Source organism: Sciurus carolinensis, chromosome 5, assembly GCF_902686445.1.
Source record: "Sciurus carolinensis chromosome 5, mSciCar1.2, whole genome shotgun sequence".
Taxonomy (NCBI): Eukaryota; Metazoa; Chordata; class Mammalia; order Rodentia; family Sciuridae; genus Sciurus; species Sciurus carolinensis.
The window spans coordinates 124557349-124573690 of NC_062217.1; the positions used below are offsets into that span (position 1 = coordinate 124557349).

At 34.2% G+C, this 16342-nt stretch overlaps 1 protein-coding gene across 8 annotated transcripts in view; it reads right to left on the minus strand.

Annotated features, from left to right (window-relative positions):
* Positions 1 to 1932: 1932 nt before the first annotated feature.
* Ppp3cb (protein phosphatase 3 catalytic subunit beta) overlaps positions 1933 to 16342 on the minus strand; it is a 54661-nt gene continuing 40251 nt past the window's right edge. For 2 of the 8 annotated variants that reach the window (XM_047552832.1, XM_047552830.1), the window contains exons 11-15: positions 13774 to 13800; positions 11666 to 11750; positions 10203 to 10300; positions 4950 to 4979; positions 1933 to 3545 (exon numbers count right to left, since the gene is read on the minus strand). In XM_047552832.1, coding sequence (XP_047408788.1) covers positions 3367 to 3545; positions 4950 to 4979; positions 10203 to 10300; positions 11666 to 11750; positions 13774 to 13800 — 419 coding nt within the window. In that variant the 3' untranslated portion in view covers positions 1933 to 3366. The remainder of the gene's footprint in view (positions 3546 to 4949; positions 4980 to 10202; positions 10301 to 11665; positions 11751 to 13773; positions 13801 to 16342) is intronic. The other 6 variants (XM_047552831.1, XM_047552835.1, XM_047552834.1 and 3 more) reach the window with 6 other exon arrangements.

Genomic DNA, 16342 nt, shown 5'->3' on the forward strand with positions numbered 1-16342 from the left:
CTAAGACCTGACCTGACTTGAGCTGTCACTTACCTGCCTCCATTAATCATCACACTGGGGAATGCAATGAGGTCTTAGAATGTAGTCAATCAATTCATATAGTTTTGAAGCAGAAAATGGATTCTAAAGAAATCCCAAACTGTAGAAAGCACAAATTATAAGCAGGGAAGGTGGAATAAAATTGTTAAGAAGGTAATGAAATGGAATATTTTATAGAATATCTGTGAACAAAGGAAAATCAGTTATAATAGACAAATATTCTCAATAAAATAGGAGTGATTTGTGTTCAACAAAGTTTTCAGGCCAACTTCAAACTTAACTGGCCTCAAAATGTAACTATGAACCTTAAAGGGGTTTGAGTTCTGTTATTAATGGCTGAAATGTAGAAGATAAATAAGTCAGAGACTGACTGCTAATTCCAAGTGTCATCTTTGACTATAAAGGAGAATGACATGTAAAAATTTTAATGTTGAATATTTATATTTTACCATACTACTACTTGCACTGGTAGACATTCAAAGTAATTCTTTCATTTTTATTTTTTGGTAGGGGGGATTGAACCTAGGAGAGCTTTACCACTAAATTACATACCCAGTTCTTTTTTTTTTTTTTTTGAGACAGGGTCTCACTAATTTGTTGAGGCTGTCCTTGAATTTGTAATCCTCTTGCCTCAGGCTCCCAAGTCACTGGGATTACAGGTGTGTAGCATGTACCTGACTAAAGTTATAATTTGGGAAGAAATTTTAAAAATTTTCATTCATCATGAGTTCAAAATATGTAAATAAATACTTCACAAATAGTTTTCTGTGAAACCTACTATGAAGAAAGACTACAAAAAGGTTCCCATTCAGTAGTATGAGGTGGTCTGTGAGGCTGAGTAACATTCTCCCACTCTTCGTGTATGCTGTAAATTGTTCCTTTCTTCTACTTTTCACTCCCTAATTTTTACCATCAACCCATAGTTCTCCAGTTTGCTAAAGATGTTTTATGCTTACCCATGCTTCCAACAAACACGATATTTTAACTCCAGTGATGAACCTAAGGACTAAGGAAGTTTCTGGCACCTGATATACTAGTCAAATTCCAACTTAAGGGATCCATAACTTTCATAAAACAGTAACATAAGAAAGCTCTCTGAAGTATGCTGTCCATAATCACTTTATTTTATTTTATTTTTGGGTGTTGGGGATCGAACCCAGGGCCTTGTGCTTGCGAGGCAAGCACTCTACCAGCTGAGCTATCTCCCCAGCCCCCATAATCACTTTAGAGTCAGTTCATGGACTGGTTTGCAAGCTAATGTTACAGCAAATAAAAGTGTAATAACAAATAACTTGAGAAGTTCTGTTTGTTATCTGGATTAGGCTAATATGTCTTTATGTGAATTAATGCTCTAAAATGTATATCACTGTAATTATTGTTCAGAACTATAATTAAATTATGATTGATTATAAAATGTGAACAATATCTTTATTTCCCTCAATTTACAAAACGCTATACTTATTTTGATTATGGAAAAGCAGGAGTATGATCACAAGAAAATCCAATATTATTAATATTTTACTTATTGCTAAAACATCCAGTAATTTCTCAATATCACTATAACAGAATTATACAGAAGAACACTTTCTTTCAATTAAAAATCAATAAAATAAAATAGTGATTTTTAAAAATATTATATCTATGAGGCCTACAGAAGGCACCCAAAGTCCTCTAGTGCTCAATTACTAATGTTCATGTAAAACAAGTAAAATAAAACTTTAAGGAAAAGAAGGTAAATTTTATAAAGATAAGAATTTAATTCACCAAATCACCATAAAATATCTGGGATATAATCTTCTCTGAAGGATATCCCAGCTCCATTAACAGGATTTTTTGATTTGCAGAAAAAGTTCAAATCAGACTGTACCTTCCAAATAAAACCCAACACAGAGATAGGAACAGCGGCCCATGCATGGAATTTATTGTGTGCTACTGTTTATAAAATACTCGAATAGTCCTGCACATGCATAATATTTCCAACTTAGACAGGAGACCATACAGGGTGCACTTTCTGGCAAACAAAACAATAGATGGTTCCGCTGCCTGGAGCTCCAAGTTGTATTCCAGGGCATGAGGGAAGCAGGCCACAAAATAAAGGGAAATATCAAACTACAGTGGCAATCAATACAGGTCAATAACTGTGTAAAATTAGCACATGGTTCCATTTAGTTTAACCAAGCATTTCTGTAACTATCAAAAGAAAAAATTCAACATGCAGTCTTGACTTATGCTTCCACTAACATCTGAAGGACTGAAAAGAACCATTGCTTCTAGGCTGCATTGCTTAATCAAAAACATTTCCAGAACATTTTAAAATTTCCTTTGCATTAAAACATAAAAATGATAGAAAGCCAGCAGCAAATCACCCTGGTGGCTATTTAAGCAACTGGAATACTCACAATGAACTAAAATTTTTCTCATAACATCTAAATAACCTATACTACATGTTGTACCTGTACATCGTAGGTCTATATATTAAATATTTGCAAAATGAAAACATGCATACACAAAATACATCAAGTTTTACAGACATGGTTTGAATTAAAATATACTTTGACAATGTACAAACTTCTTTTAAAGTACCTTAAATGAGTAATTCTGTAATTCTTCATAATTTTGAAATTTAGAGGTTTTCTTAAATCTCTGGGGTGTAAAGCTCAAAAGATCTGGGCAAAAAAGATTCTAAATTAGTTTTTGGATTTGAGTTCAAGTAAGTCTTTCTAGAAATAGTTTGTGCATTCATAAATTGAAAAATATCAAGACTGTTACAGAATTAGCCACATTTAAGAACAACACACCTGAGGTCAGCATTTTTGTATAAACGCCAACTGGGTTTCTTAGCATTTTGCCTACAATTCAAAATACAGCTAGTAACCTCAGAAATATATTTTAAGACCATGCTAATTCATTCTTTAAAGACATTTCATTGGAAAAAAAAAAAAAAGTCTACATTAACTCTTAGGATTGCATTTGAAGTCATGGTTGAAAAAAATCTAATTCTACGGAGGGGAAAAAAAATCTCATTGTAAACTTAAATGTGTGAACCACAAGCATAAATGGAGGTGTAGATGCCCTCCACTGGAAATTGCCCCAAGCCCCATGCTCACTGCTCTCCACCTTGGCAGCGATGACCCAATCTTATCAGACAGCACAACATGTCCCAGGGCCCTCAAGCCTCCATCCAGGAAGGGGGCTAGGGTCTCAAAAAGCACAATGGTTTCTTCAGAGGGACTGTGAGTTTTATAGTCCACTTGGCCACCCCTCCAGCTCCTCGGGTGATCTGTCCATTTGGGGCCCGAGATGTGAGAGTCCCTGGGAAGCCGCTGGTCACTGGGCACTATGGTTGCCAGTCCCGTGGTTCTCAGTGGCATGTGCGGTGTTCAGAGAATTAAAACCATCTTGCTGTACAGCATCTTTCCGGGGTGGCATTCTCTCATTGATCCTATCCAAACCCTTTGCCTCTTCAAAACTGCAGATTCTATGTGGTGGAGAGAATCCTCGTATTGCTTAACAAAATGCAAATTTGATAAGTCAGTAATTATAAAACAATTCTGAGATTTCAAAAACATTGTTAATGATTTTTAAGAAGAAAGAAATTAGCCGTAAGTAGCAATACTTAAATCTTAACTTTAACTGAATCCTATCCTCATTCCAGTCTTCCCCTTAAAATGTGAAATGTTTATTTAGACCTAACTATAAACATGATAGTTTCACAGATGACAAATGTTAGCATAGCCTTATTTAAAAAACAACAACAACAACAACAAAAAAAAACGCACAAAAATGAACTTCCCTGGCCACAAAAATCCAGGCAATAGTCTCAGGTTATTAGTCTGACTTCTACTAAACCAGTTATCTCCTACCTCAGACTCTAAGATCACCAGTGACTATCAATCACAGTTAGATACCAACAAGAGCAGGGGCAAGTGAGGAAGCTAAACAAGGTTAATCCTCAATACACACATCTGTACCAAGAGCTTGGGAAGAGAAAGAGGTAAAGTTAAATTAAAATTTAGTAGATCAGCACTAGCTTGGAGGTCATCACTCTATTACCACCAATATGAAATGAAAAAGTGAGAAATGCCTCCAGAAGTTAGATCTGTGTTTGGCTGATAGCAAAAAGTATTTAGATTTTCATATTTTAGCATATGTCTGCCTTAATTCACTAGTTATTTACTACAAATTATTTGGAAATCCAAAATAAGTGGCAATCCTTCACCAATTGTTCTGGTTTCTCACTCAATTAATGAAGAATGGTGCATCCTCCATTATTAAAATGTTCACAGAAAATTTTTCATACTACTATTTATAATTTGGCTGCTCTATATATGCAACCAACCCCTGTGACTCAGTCTATGCCTGTGAACCAGACAAATAGCTAGGGCAACAAAACATTCAATAATGTGTAATAATAAGTCAATACATGATATACACAAGTATAATTTCATCAGCAAACTATAGCCCAAACTACAGTTAAAAAAATTGGATCATACATTAATATTTTCTATGGGTTTTTTGCCTAGGGAAAAAAAATCTGAGTAGTACAGAATTATGCAAAATATGGAGCAAATCTTTACTTGCAGGGTCAGTTTAGTAATTTCTATTGAAATAGGCAATTTTAAATGTTGTAATATACAGCATAACATGCTATAATCTAAAGAAATCAGGAACATTAAATTCTGGATGCATATTATGCTAGAAAAGAGAAAAAAACAGATTGTGACTATGGGCATCAGCCCTGGTGTTCTTGTTTTTGTTTTTTTAAAGAAGAATGTGACTGTTACACTTAATGAGTAAGTATGATTCATCTTAGGCTGTGCAAGCTAGGCGTAAGACACACCCACAGGACATTCTCTGATGCCCACCCCCACACCACAGATCTCTGCCCAGTGTAAGGACTCTGATCGTACCTTTTTCAGCCTCAATAGCCTCAACTGTGGCTGTACAGAAGTGAGCAGAGGCATGCAAAATGAATGAGAGAGATGAGAAGGGTCATATTGTACAGCAGAAAAGGCAATGATCACTTAAAATATCACAGTACCCCATACTACATCATCATTTACAATTTAACATAAATAGTACCCATATTAGAGAGCCCCATCCAATCCCCCAACTCCTGACACAGCACAGTTTACACACAGCACTACGACATCACTCAGCACAGAACATTGAGACCTACTGTAAACACAGACACCTCAGCACCCATGCAGATGCACTTTAGCTTTATATTCCCATGGCAAATTTAGTATTTTGAGAGCATTAGAATTTTCCATTATGTTTATTATATCACATTCAATACAGTCACAGGAAAATTCTCTAGGGTAAAATTATGATGACAGAATTTAGAAGAAAGCAAACAGGAAAGTCTTCTTTTATGCCTAATGGAAACAATACCCAACACCAGTTGGTTATCTAGACATAACCTAGAAGAGGTCAGTAAGGTGTTCCTATTATTTCTAATTTGTAAGATAAAGCATAAGCAGAAAAAGCTGGTATGGTTACAATGAAATTTAAGGGCCATAACTTTGACGAATTAGTGTACGTAAAATCATTCTGTAGCTTTGTTCTTTATGGAGAAAAGTACCCCACTTATCTCCCAAGAACCCTCCCTTCCTATCACAATTTTTCTTTTCTTTTTGAGTCAGTCTTACCATGTTGCTGAGGCAGGCCTCAAATTCTAGGGCTCAAGCAATCTTCCTGCCTCAGCTTCCATGACGCCATGCCCAGCTATTATTCTAATATGGATGATCCAATTAAGTTAAATATCTATAACCTTTAAAAACCCATTTATATTCAGTTTATCATGAACTTGAATTTGTCTTAAGAACTATATTCTTCATTGAAGAAAGACTACTGAACATCTTTTTTAATTCATATGCCAATTACAGAGGCATCAAGGGATGTAATGAAGGTTGTTCAGGCAATAAATTCTAATTATTTCATTATATGGACATATATATAGGTCATATTATAAATTCTTGGTATTGATTGGTATAGCCCATTTTAAAAACTTCAACATATTTAGGTGTACATTTTGTAGTCAAAGGTTCTCTGTCAGCTCATTCATTGCTGGGTTTAAACTGTAAAAAGAGCACACACAGAGGTGAGTACCAGGATCTAAAATTGTAGAGAAGAATATTGCCTCATAATATTGCTCATTATTCAGAATATTTGTAATAATAATATCCCATCCCTTCTACTTTGTTTCTTCTACAATAAAGCCAATTAGAATATTTATTCTTGAAATGTTATTTTAGGAGTAGATATGATTTAGAAATGATACATTTTATCCAAAGAAGTTCTTGAAGTGGAAAGGACAGAGATGAATCTAAGGAAATTAATGTAGACTAAATTAGAAAATATTGATGATCTTAACTAGATGATAAGTAAATTAAGGATCAAAAGGAAATATGATGAATACTGAATAAAGGAAGAGTTAATTTTCCTTGTTAAATTATAGTGCAAATCAAACACACTTACTTTATGCTCACTATTCAAATCCCCATTGGGGGAAAAAAAAACAAACAAAATAACACTAGCCTTGTACTCCTGGAAATTACGCTTATAATTAGCCCAGACAGAAAACCAAGATAAATGACCCATCTCTATTTGATCAACCCTGAAACTCTTCAAAATATGAACAATTTTCTTAATAATTTAAACACTAAGGAGAAAATAAAATGACTATTAGAATAGTTTTTAAAGAGTTTGTGGTAACAAAAGTGACTTTATATAGCTGGGCGCAGTGGTGGGTATACACCAGAGACTCAGGAGGCTGAGGCAGGGGAGTCAAAAGTTTAAGGTCAGCCTCTGAAACTTAGTGAGAACTTGTCTCAAATTAAAAAATAAATAAAGAGGGCTGGAGTTGTGGCTCAGTGTAGAGCGCATGCCTGGCATGTGTGAGACCCTGGGTTCGAAAATCAGCACCGCATATAAATAAATAAAATAAAAGATCCATTGACGACTAAAACAAAACAAAAACAAAAACAACAAAAAAAACACAAATAAATAAATAAATAAAGGGTGGGGGATATAGCTAAGTTGTGGTGCATGCCTGAGTTTAGTCCCTAGTATTGCAAAAAATAAAAACAGAAAGTGACTTTCTATGTGAAATACTATATAACTTATATATTTGGTAATAAATTAGGAATAAAAATTATCTCAGTATGAGAACTGGTATCTACATGATTATAACAATTATTTAAAGTCTGTTCATAAATTTTTTTCAAATTATGAAATGTCATAATATACTTCTAAAATCAATTCCATGGATATCAAAACTAACATTATGTCAAACTTGAATGTTTAGATTAAAAGATGGGCATTTGAAGCCATGAAATTAAGTTGGAAAGAAAGAGATCTGGGCAAAATTCTATATGAGAGGAATTATTGTATTTCTTCTCTATGTATTTTCACTTACAGAGGGTATCTTAACATAGCCCTAGTAAGTATGGTGCTGTCTTAAACTGTATTCCTGAATACAACATAAGATAAGGCTAAGAGGAATTTGACATTATAAAAAATAGATGACTGTATATTTTTCTAAATAAGTCCTGGTGATGGCAGCATTAGAGGGCTATCTCCCAATCAAATTTCCACTAGGAAAATGTACATAAAATATGAACATAAAAACTAGCCACAACAGAATTGTGTGATCTGTAAACCTGCTCAACAAGCATCATGTAAATTAAAGTTATTAAAAAGATAATTTTTATTTTCTGACAATATAACTGAGGTCTCAGAATTAAGTTTTCTTTTTTTCAATAACTCTCAGTTGTACACACTAACATCAGGGAATATATCTACTGAAATTAAAAATGTTAGATAATTTTTTGAAAAATCTCATAGTATGAGTTTTGTTATTTGCTTAAAATAGGGGTTTATCTTATGCTAGGGAAATGCTCAATGCATACTACCAAAAGCCATTACTAGCAGAACTAGGAAGCTATCCACTTTCCCAAATTAGACCCCTGAAACTCAGCTCCTTCTAGTAACTCACTCTATTCTGGGAATAGACAGTCCCTTCATCAAAGCTGCTGTCTTTCAAACCTTCCCTTCAGTTGAGGGTGGTTTCCAAGTTGGAGGAATGAGCTTCAGGGTGCATACTATTAAAACTAAATAGAAGATCTGAGTTATCAACAAACCATATAATTACCAGGTACTAACTGAAATCTCAAAGCAAGTTTGCTATGGATACGATGTAAAAGTAGTAACGTGTGTGTGTGTATACATATCCAAGGATACTTGAGAGATGACTGTAGTGTAGATTTATTAAGTATGATACTTTTAGGTATTTTTCTAATTGAAGAGGAAGGTAAGTATAACATTTCTTAAGCTATCAAGATTCTTCCTTTTCTAATTAACATTTTTGCTAAGTTTATTGAATGTTTAAAGTCTTCTTAATTTGTTTTATGTACATTCATGAAATTCTTTTTAGCTGATTTTTCTAATGTTCATAATTTTAAAAAGGAGGGCAATAATATAAAGAGAATCAAAGCAGAGTTTTTTTTAATGAATTAAAAAAAAAGAAAGAAAGAAAAAAGAAAAAGGGCAGGAGGTATAGCTCAGTGGTAGAATATGTGCTTAGCATGTTGGATTTGATGCCCAACACAGGGACTGGTGGGGGGTAAGAAATTTCATTCAGAATGGAAATTTGAAACTATAATTTCAAAACATTTGTACTTCTCAAATATGCCAGTAGTGGAAGCAGACAATACAGTAACATATAAAATAGAACATGTATAGACTACAAATAACAATTGTCTAAAGAAAAAAACATTTTTATTAAAAAGGGTTTATTATGGGGCTAAATGAAACTGTGAAAGGTCAATCTAATTCAAAAGTAGTAAAAAAAATTTAATTTCCTTTTTTTTTAACTTTAAAAATTCACTAATTACAACACCAAAAAGAAAGTGTTATTCATACTAAGCAAAACATCAAGTCTATTGCTGTCTTTTTTTAATAGAACAGTGACCCTTGGAGGGCTGTCAGATGTAGCTACAATAAAATATAAATTCAGGCTTTTTCACTTCACAATCATTGTTTCCAACCACCAGGGAAAGAAATTTACAATTCGAGTTACTGTGTATAGGCTACAACATTCACATCACTTTCTTCTATATAATCTGTAATGGGCTTTAAAAAGTTAACCCAGTATTTACACAAATACTTATGCCAAAAAGTTCATTTTCTAAAAAATATATAAAATATTCAAAGAGCCAGATTACAGGAATGCTTTACGCATAATTCTTTTTATTTTCATGCAAAATAAAGGCACACTTAATAACACCCTTTCAATTTTAACTTACAGGATTTAAATTCACCCATTTATAACAATGACTTAATAGCTAATGTTACATTCATGTTCAGAATGCACAAAGTGCAGCAACAAATGCAGCAAACCTCAAAACAAGGTGCTACAAAGCTGCTTCTACATCAAAAGATAGACAAGTGTCTGATAAGAGTAATTTAACTGAACATACTTTTACAAACATACAGCTAACCTATAGAAAGACAGATAGATTTAGGAAAGCAGCTACATCTGCAGAGGAAGGAAACAGCATGTTACAGACAGTCAATTATACATAGAACATTTGACAAACACCACAGAAAACAAACTTTGGCATTATTTACCATAGTACAAAACCTTGCACAAAATCTTGTGGCAAGTGAAGAACATAAGTACTGTTCTAGGGTCTAAGCAGATTGTTAATTCTAAAATTAAGTACCTGAAAATAAAGCATCATCTAATACAATTACATAAATTAAAAAATAAGAAACTTGGAATTACATTTCCATTTTAGTGATATGGATGCCCCTGATTCACATTCTAACCTGGGGCTTTTAAAAGAAAAGGGTGCATTAGACAAATGAATAAATAAATATATATTTCAGACTTTATAAGCTGCTCCATATCTTTTCATGAAAAGCTGAGGACCTGATCATTATTTTCAACATAAAGGATTACCCATTCTATCAGTATTCTGCCCTGGTCAGGTATTAATTAGACACTACCTATCACATAGTAACCTGCCTGCGTCAACTGCTGAGACAGGAACTAAAAAGCAGAAGGAATTCCCTGCATGCATTATGTGAATTGTTAGCAAAAGAGTGAGGTGTGCCCCAGTCCATCTGAGGCACAGCAAGTTGCATAACATCATTACCACTTTGCAGGGTCTGACGTCCTCCAGCCAACACTCCACTAGGCAACATCCCTGTGGGAGTCAGGCCCTTGAGTGTCAGCACGCTTTCACTCTCCTCCCTACAGCAGAGAAATAAAATAAACAGCAAAGATTCCCAATAAGTACTTAGTACTTAGTAGGCCATGTATATACTTTACAACTCATTGTTATTATCATATTTCCCTCAATTATAAGACATATTTTTCCATATTCTAAATGTTTCAGATTTGGAAATATACCTTACAACTGAGATATATAGTTTTTCCTCAAAGGCTTTATTATGTGGTAAGATTATCAGTGGGCATCATACAATTGAGAAAATATTATATTTCATATTCCCTAAAGTTCAAATGTCTGATGTAATCAGTTTTGCTAATTAATTTGTGATACAGTGGATTGAATGAAGGGTCTCCCACATGCTAGGCAAGTAGTGAGCTACATCCCTAGTCCTTTTTTTTTTTTTTTTTTTTTTTGTGGTGCTGGGGATCGAATCCAGGGCCTTGTGCTTGCAAGGCAAGCATTCTACCAACTGAGTTATATCCCCAGCCCCAGTCCTTTTGTTTTGAGACAGGGTATTTTGCTAAATTGCCCAGGTTGGCCTCAAACATGGGATCCTTCTTCCTTAGCCTCTCAAGTGGCTGGACTACAAGAGGTGCCACCAAACCCAGTTTGCAAACAAAATTTTAAGGCCTGGCTTATTCATTTGCATGATTAAACTTGGTCTTTTTTTTTTCTTTTGAATTCAGGATTCGGGGTCACTTAACCACTGAGTCACAGCCCCAGCCCTTTTTTGTATTTTATTCAGAGACAGGGTCTCACTGAGTTGCTTAGTGTTTCGCCATTGCTGAGGCTGGCTTTGAACTCATAATCCTCCTGCCTCAGTCTCCCAAGTCACTGGGCTTACAGGAGTGCATCACCACACCCAGCAAACTTGGTCTTCTTAAATTAACTCAAGAAGCTAATTTGTGGCCCCAGCAAAGGAAATTCTATATGAATAAGTAAAATCATCAGAAATACTCTTAAAAAAAAAAAGTGTCCCCTCCTTCTTATCTGATCTAATTTTCAAGGTGTAAATTTAGTGCTTTCATCACAGGACAAGAGATACTTGCAAAGGTGAGCAATAAAGAATCAAATCACAAAAGGAAAAAATCCTAGTTCAGTGCCAGGTTGTGAATCAGTGACAAAATTCATATTAAGTATACAAGATATCCTGGGTTCAATCTACAGCACCACAAAACACAACGCAAACAACAACAAAAATCCTAAACCAAACAAACAAAATACCCCTAGACTTAAAAGAACTTGTGTTTCCTTCTTCAGCACATAAATGTACAACTAACTTCTTTACCATGTTGCTTTTAGATGTCAAGGGGGATGATGCTCATAAATAAAGAACAATGAAATCAATTTCTACAAAACAAATAATTAGGAAAATATATCATTACCTGAGAACAGAGAAGACTCTTGCCATCTTTCCAATAGCTCGAATTTTGTTTCTTATGATTTCTTTCCGGGCTGCAGCTGAACCTACTTTCAATGGAATAAATAGAAAGAGAGACTCAAGTTTAGGGTATCCACACTTGCATTATTCCATTAGCCTGTTCCACACTCATCTGGACCAATACCAAATCCCCTGCCAACAGCTCACATGGAAGGGACTACATGAACTCATGCCAAAAGTTTCTTGCTCCCTCAGTGTTTGGCTCCAGTAAATAATGGTCAAATGCTGGAGTCTGATTCAGATACAGATGAAAAGTAACCCACAAACTTTAATTATCTCATACTACTTTAGTACTAATCAGTAAAATTGCAATGGGGTGGGGACTTAAGCCCAGCTTGAATTACAAACTAGAGGACAAAAAACTACTAATAATCCTATACTGTCTTTAACTTTCATGAGAGTCTATAGCATGCGGACTAAGACAAGGTATCAGTCTTCTATCATCTAACCCTAACTATCATAAAAGCCCTTAACATGCAGGCTGAAAATATACCACCACACTAGGAAAGAATAAGCTTCCTTGCTCCAAGTTGATCTAAAAATAATGCTATAAAGGGACTACTATGCAGGTAATCTGAAACTAAAGACCATACCAGCATTTTAACAACAATGCATATCCCAACCTCATCGACTAGTTGTCCTCTAAGTTCATGCAAGTATAAATACAAGTTCTTACAACCACAGATGAGTATAAGCAATGAGAAAAGACTTTCTTAAAAACTGTCTTAAGGATCACTACTGCCTCATCTCTACAGGGTTAGTTGTACTATCACTGATACAGAATATACCAAAATAACTAGATCTTTGGCTGAATGAAGACTCAAAGGTTTTATCTTCCTTCCCTTGGCCTCCAGAAAGAAAAACAATCTCAGCCCTGTTATCTCATATATAGCAATCAGAATCACTGTGGACTTAAGAGTGTTTGGTTCCTTAAAGTTGTGCTTCAACATGATGAAACACACATATGGAAGCACTATAGTTGAGGAGAAGGTTAAGGAAAGGCTAAAGATGCTAGAGCAAAAGGGGGCTTAGGTATACAGAGGTCTGAACAATCATTAAGTCTTCTAGGCTAAAACATTTCATTTAAAATTCAAGCAACATACAAATATATGTAATTAAAAACTAAGATGATCACTGGAACTGATAACAAGGAAACAGAAAAAGAAATTCAATTTCGAAGATGAAAACAAGTATATTTTAGAGAAAAAGGCTCTACGACCACATTTATAATGTTTTGAAGGGTAATACCATGAGCACTGAAGCTACAGCTTTTAATAAGTGTAAAACTGTGTGGATACCCTAGTACTAGAAAAGTATATTTTTATATGCCAAAAAATTACTAAAATCTAAGAATCTGAAGAGATATTAGGGAAATTGCAAAATTCTCATTTTATAAACAAAGACACTAAGTTTGTTAAGTGACTTGTCCAAGGATACAAGCAAGGTGTGTCTGATTTTATTCTAATGAATTGATATAGACATTATGTTTTAAGTTTTAAAATAACTAGACTGGGGGTAAGCAGTAGGGGACTGGGAAGAATGGCTATAACAAGGTAAATAAGTATTTTTAGGCTTAATTTATATGTTTACAAAACCAAATGATATGTAAACTATACTGATTTCGAATGAAAAAAATTCACAAGAATATAAAACACCGTACAAATCAGGATTTAAAATCAGTCTACAAACACATCATGCATCATATTAAAGTAAATGTCCACAGTAAAATTACTTTGGGGAATAAGACAGACAATCAAACACCCCTAATCATGCAGGGAAAATATAAAACATTACAAATAAGCAAAGAATGAAATTTTAAAACAAGAGGAATGAAAAGAGGGAAAAATATTTCCATGCACAGAAAGACAGATATCTTGGAATATGACTTCTAAAAACATCAAATACTAATTCATATAAAACTTAAACTAAATTTGCACAAGGCCCAAAAGGACTCTGCATAAACATTACTGAATGAATATGCTAACTTACATGGACATGAGGATAACCTATGAAGTCATATTTCAAAACAACGTTACTCTGTCTGGTCTGTACCTTTTTTATTGCCATATATGAGCCGTTCTTCAGATGGAGAGTCCAGAAAAAAGGAAGTGAATGATGGAGAAAAGGTGGTTGAGACAAATAAAAAGATAGAGATTTAACTTGGCAGTGTACTGAAGAATGAATGTAGAAAGAAAGGGAGAATAATGAAGGCCCTCATATTTGAAAATTTGAAAAAATGTAGTATTGTAGAATCTGAAGAATAAAAGAGGGATGCCACTGAGTAAAGCTCTAAAGTAAAGATTTCTTAAAAGATATGTGTTCAGAAGAAATTATGGACAGAATGATTATAATATTTGATGAAAGTAGACATAATTAGGGACAGAAAAAAACACGTGAAAACACATAAGACTGATAAAAGACTGTGCTAACAACAATTGCACATTTATACTCATACCCCTAAAGAAATGTGTCATCCATGGAAGTATGTTAAGTGAAAGGTAATGACACAAATCAGATACAAACTTGTGTGGTTCTTCAATAACGACATCATTTGCAAAATCTGTATTATATATAGAGAAATGTAGATAACTTTATAAACTACCTCAGTGAAAAACCTTACCCACTTTATTCAATAAAGCAAAAGCTCAGCCTCCTACACTCTATAAGAATACATGTTTTCTTGAATCTGAATTGCAGAACTTTTGCATATAATCAGAAGCAACATGTGCTTAATGTTCTCAATCCAGTCTGGGAGTTTGGGGGACATCTTTTTGCAAAAATAGCAACAGACTGTTTCAAAGGAAGTAATAGCTCTAAGAGTAGGCAGCAGGGGTTGTTTCATTTGAATTTAAGGTATCTTCCATTCCAATGCTAAGACATGATTGCATTACAGGAAATGCAAAGTTTAGTAACACTATATAACACATATGGATTATGTATTTTCTTTACCAAACTGAAGACAAAAAAGTTAAATATCTGAAAGAAACAGTATGCATTCTAATTATCAGTCTTCAAAAACAATTTATGACTAAATAACACCTCTAAAAGGTAAGCTATATATATTTTTACATGCAATGTTTGTGCAAATTTGTCTTAAAACAACCCCACACATACATTAAACGATTCAGAGTACCAAAGATTCATCTTTTAAGAATAAAGGTTCTTATTCCTTTACCTAATCTCAGACTTGAACATACAAAAAATACTTTCCTTCCTGCCACTATGTAATCACTAATCCTGCTACCTCCTTTTCCCCAAAGAAAAGCTAAATCCTCATTCTGCCTTCACAGAAAACCCCATTCCATCAAATTTTCTTTCTTAAGTCAGATTTCTTCCCAGACCATCCAAAAGATGGTTCCATCACTACACAGGAAAAGAGGAAGGGGGAGAGAAGCCTTGCCATCACGGTAAAAGAAACGGAGAAAAGAGGAATGGGATAAAGAGGATGAAATAAGGAAACATGAATGAGGAGAAATAAACCTAGTTTTGGTAGCTCTGTTCTTTATCCCATTCAAAACCTTAGTATCTATCCTAATATTCTCTCCCATATTCCTTCCATGTACTTCATCTCCCAAATCACTCCCATTCCTCCATGCAAACACCGACATGCATATTCTTAAAACTTTCTTAAGAGTTCCTGCTCCTAATACTTGGTAATGCAAGGGTGAAAAAATGAGGAATAAATGCACCTATCATGTTGGTAGTGAAGGAACATCTATTTCTAGTATTCAAAGCTGGAACTCAATGTATTTTCCCATAGAAACACTGTCATAAATGGTGCTGAAAATGTTTAAATTACTTAAGAGTGAGAAATAATTTTCATCTTCTCTATTCTCATTTATGGGTGAGAAGATCCCAAGAAATTAAGTGACTTTTCCAAGATTACATCACTAGTAAATAGTAGTGACAAGATACCTAAATCATTATCTTTTTCATTAAATTATACTGCCTCTTTAATACTGCCTCTTCTATTTTCCCTTGAATCTGAGATGATGTAAAAGTGAATAAATTAGCATAATAAATCAAAATGATAGAAAAAATTAATATACATAAAATGTTCTAACTAGAAGGTAATACATTTTGTATGTTCATTTACCTGTTTTTTTGAAAGAATACATTTATTCCTTGGTTGAATCTCAAAAAAATGATTTAGTGTCTATTTTCATAAAAATCATAGGTACCTAAAGTAGTACAGTTTGACTCAACAAATGAACTTTTTGCTTTTTGGGGGAAGGGAGTACAGGGGATTGAACCCAAAGGCACTTTACAACTGAGACACATCCCCAGCCCTTTTTATTTTGTATTTTGAGATAGGGTCTAACCAAGTTGCCAACGCTAGCCTGAAACTTGCAATTCACTTGCCACAGCCTCCTGAGTAGCTGGGATTACAGATGTGTGCCACTGCACCCAGCTTTTGCTTTTTGTTATAGGAAAAAGAATAAACCATTACCTACAACTATTCCTATTCAATATACAATTGACAATGCTAACAAATTTTAAAGATAAAAGGAAAGGAAAGGAAAAAAAGTAGAAAGTAATATCAGCTTCACGTAAATAATTTTTTTTTTTTTTGGGTGCTGGGGATCGAACTCAGGGCCTTGTGCTTACAAGGCAAGCACTC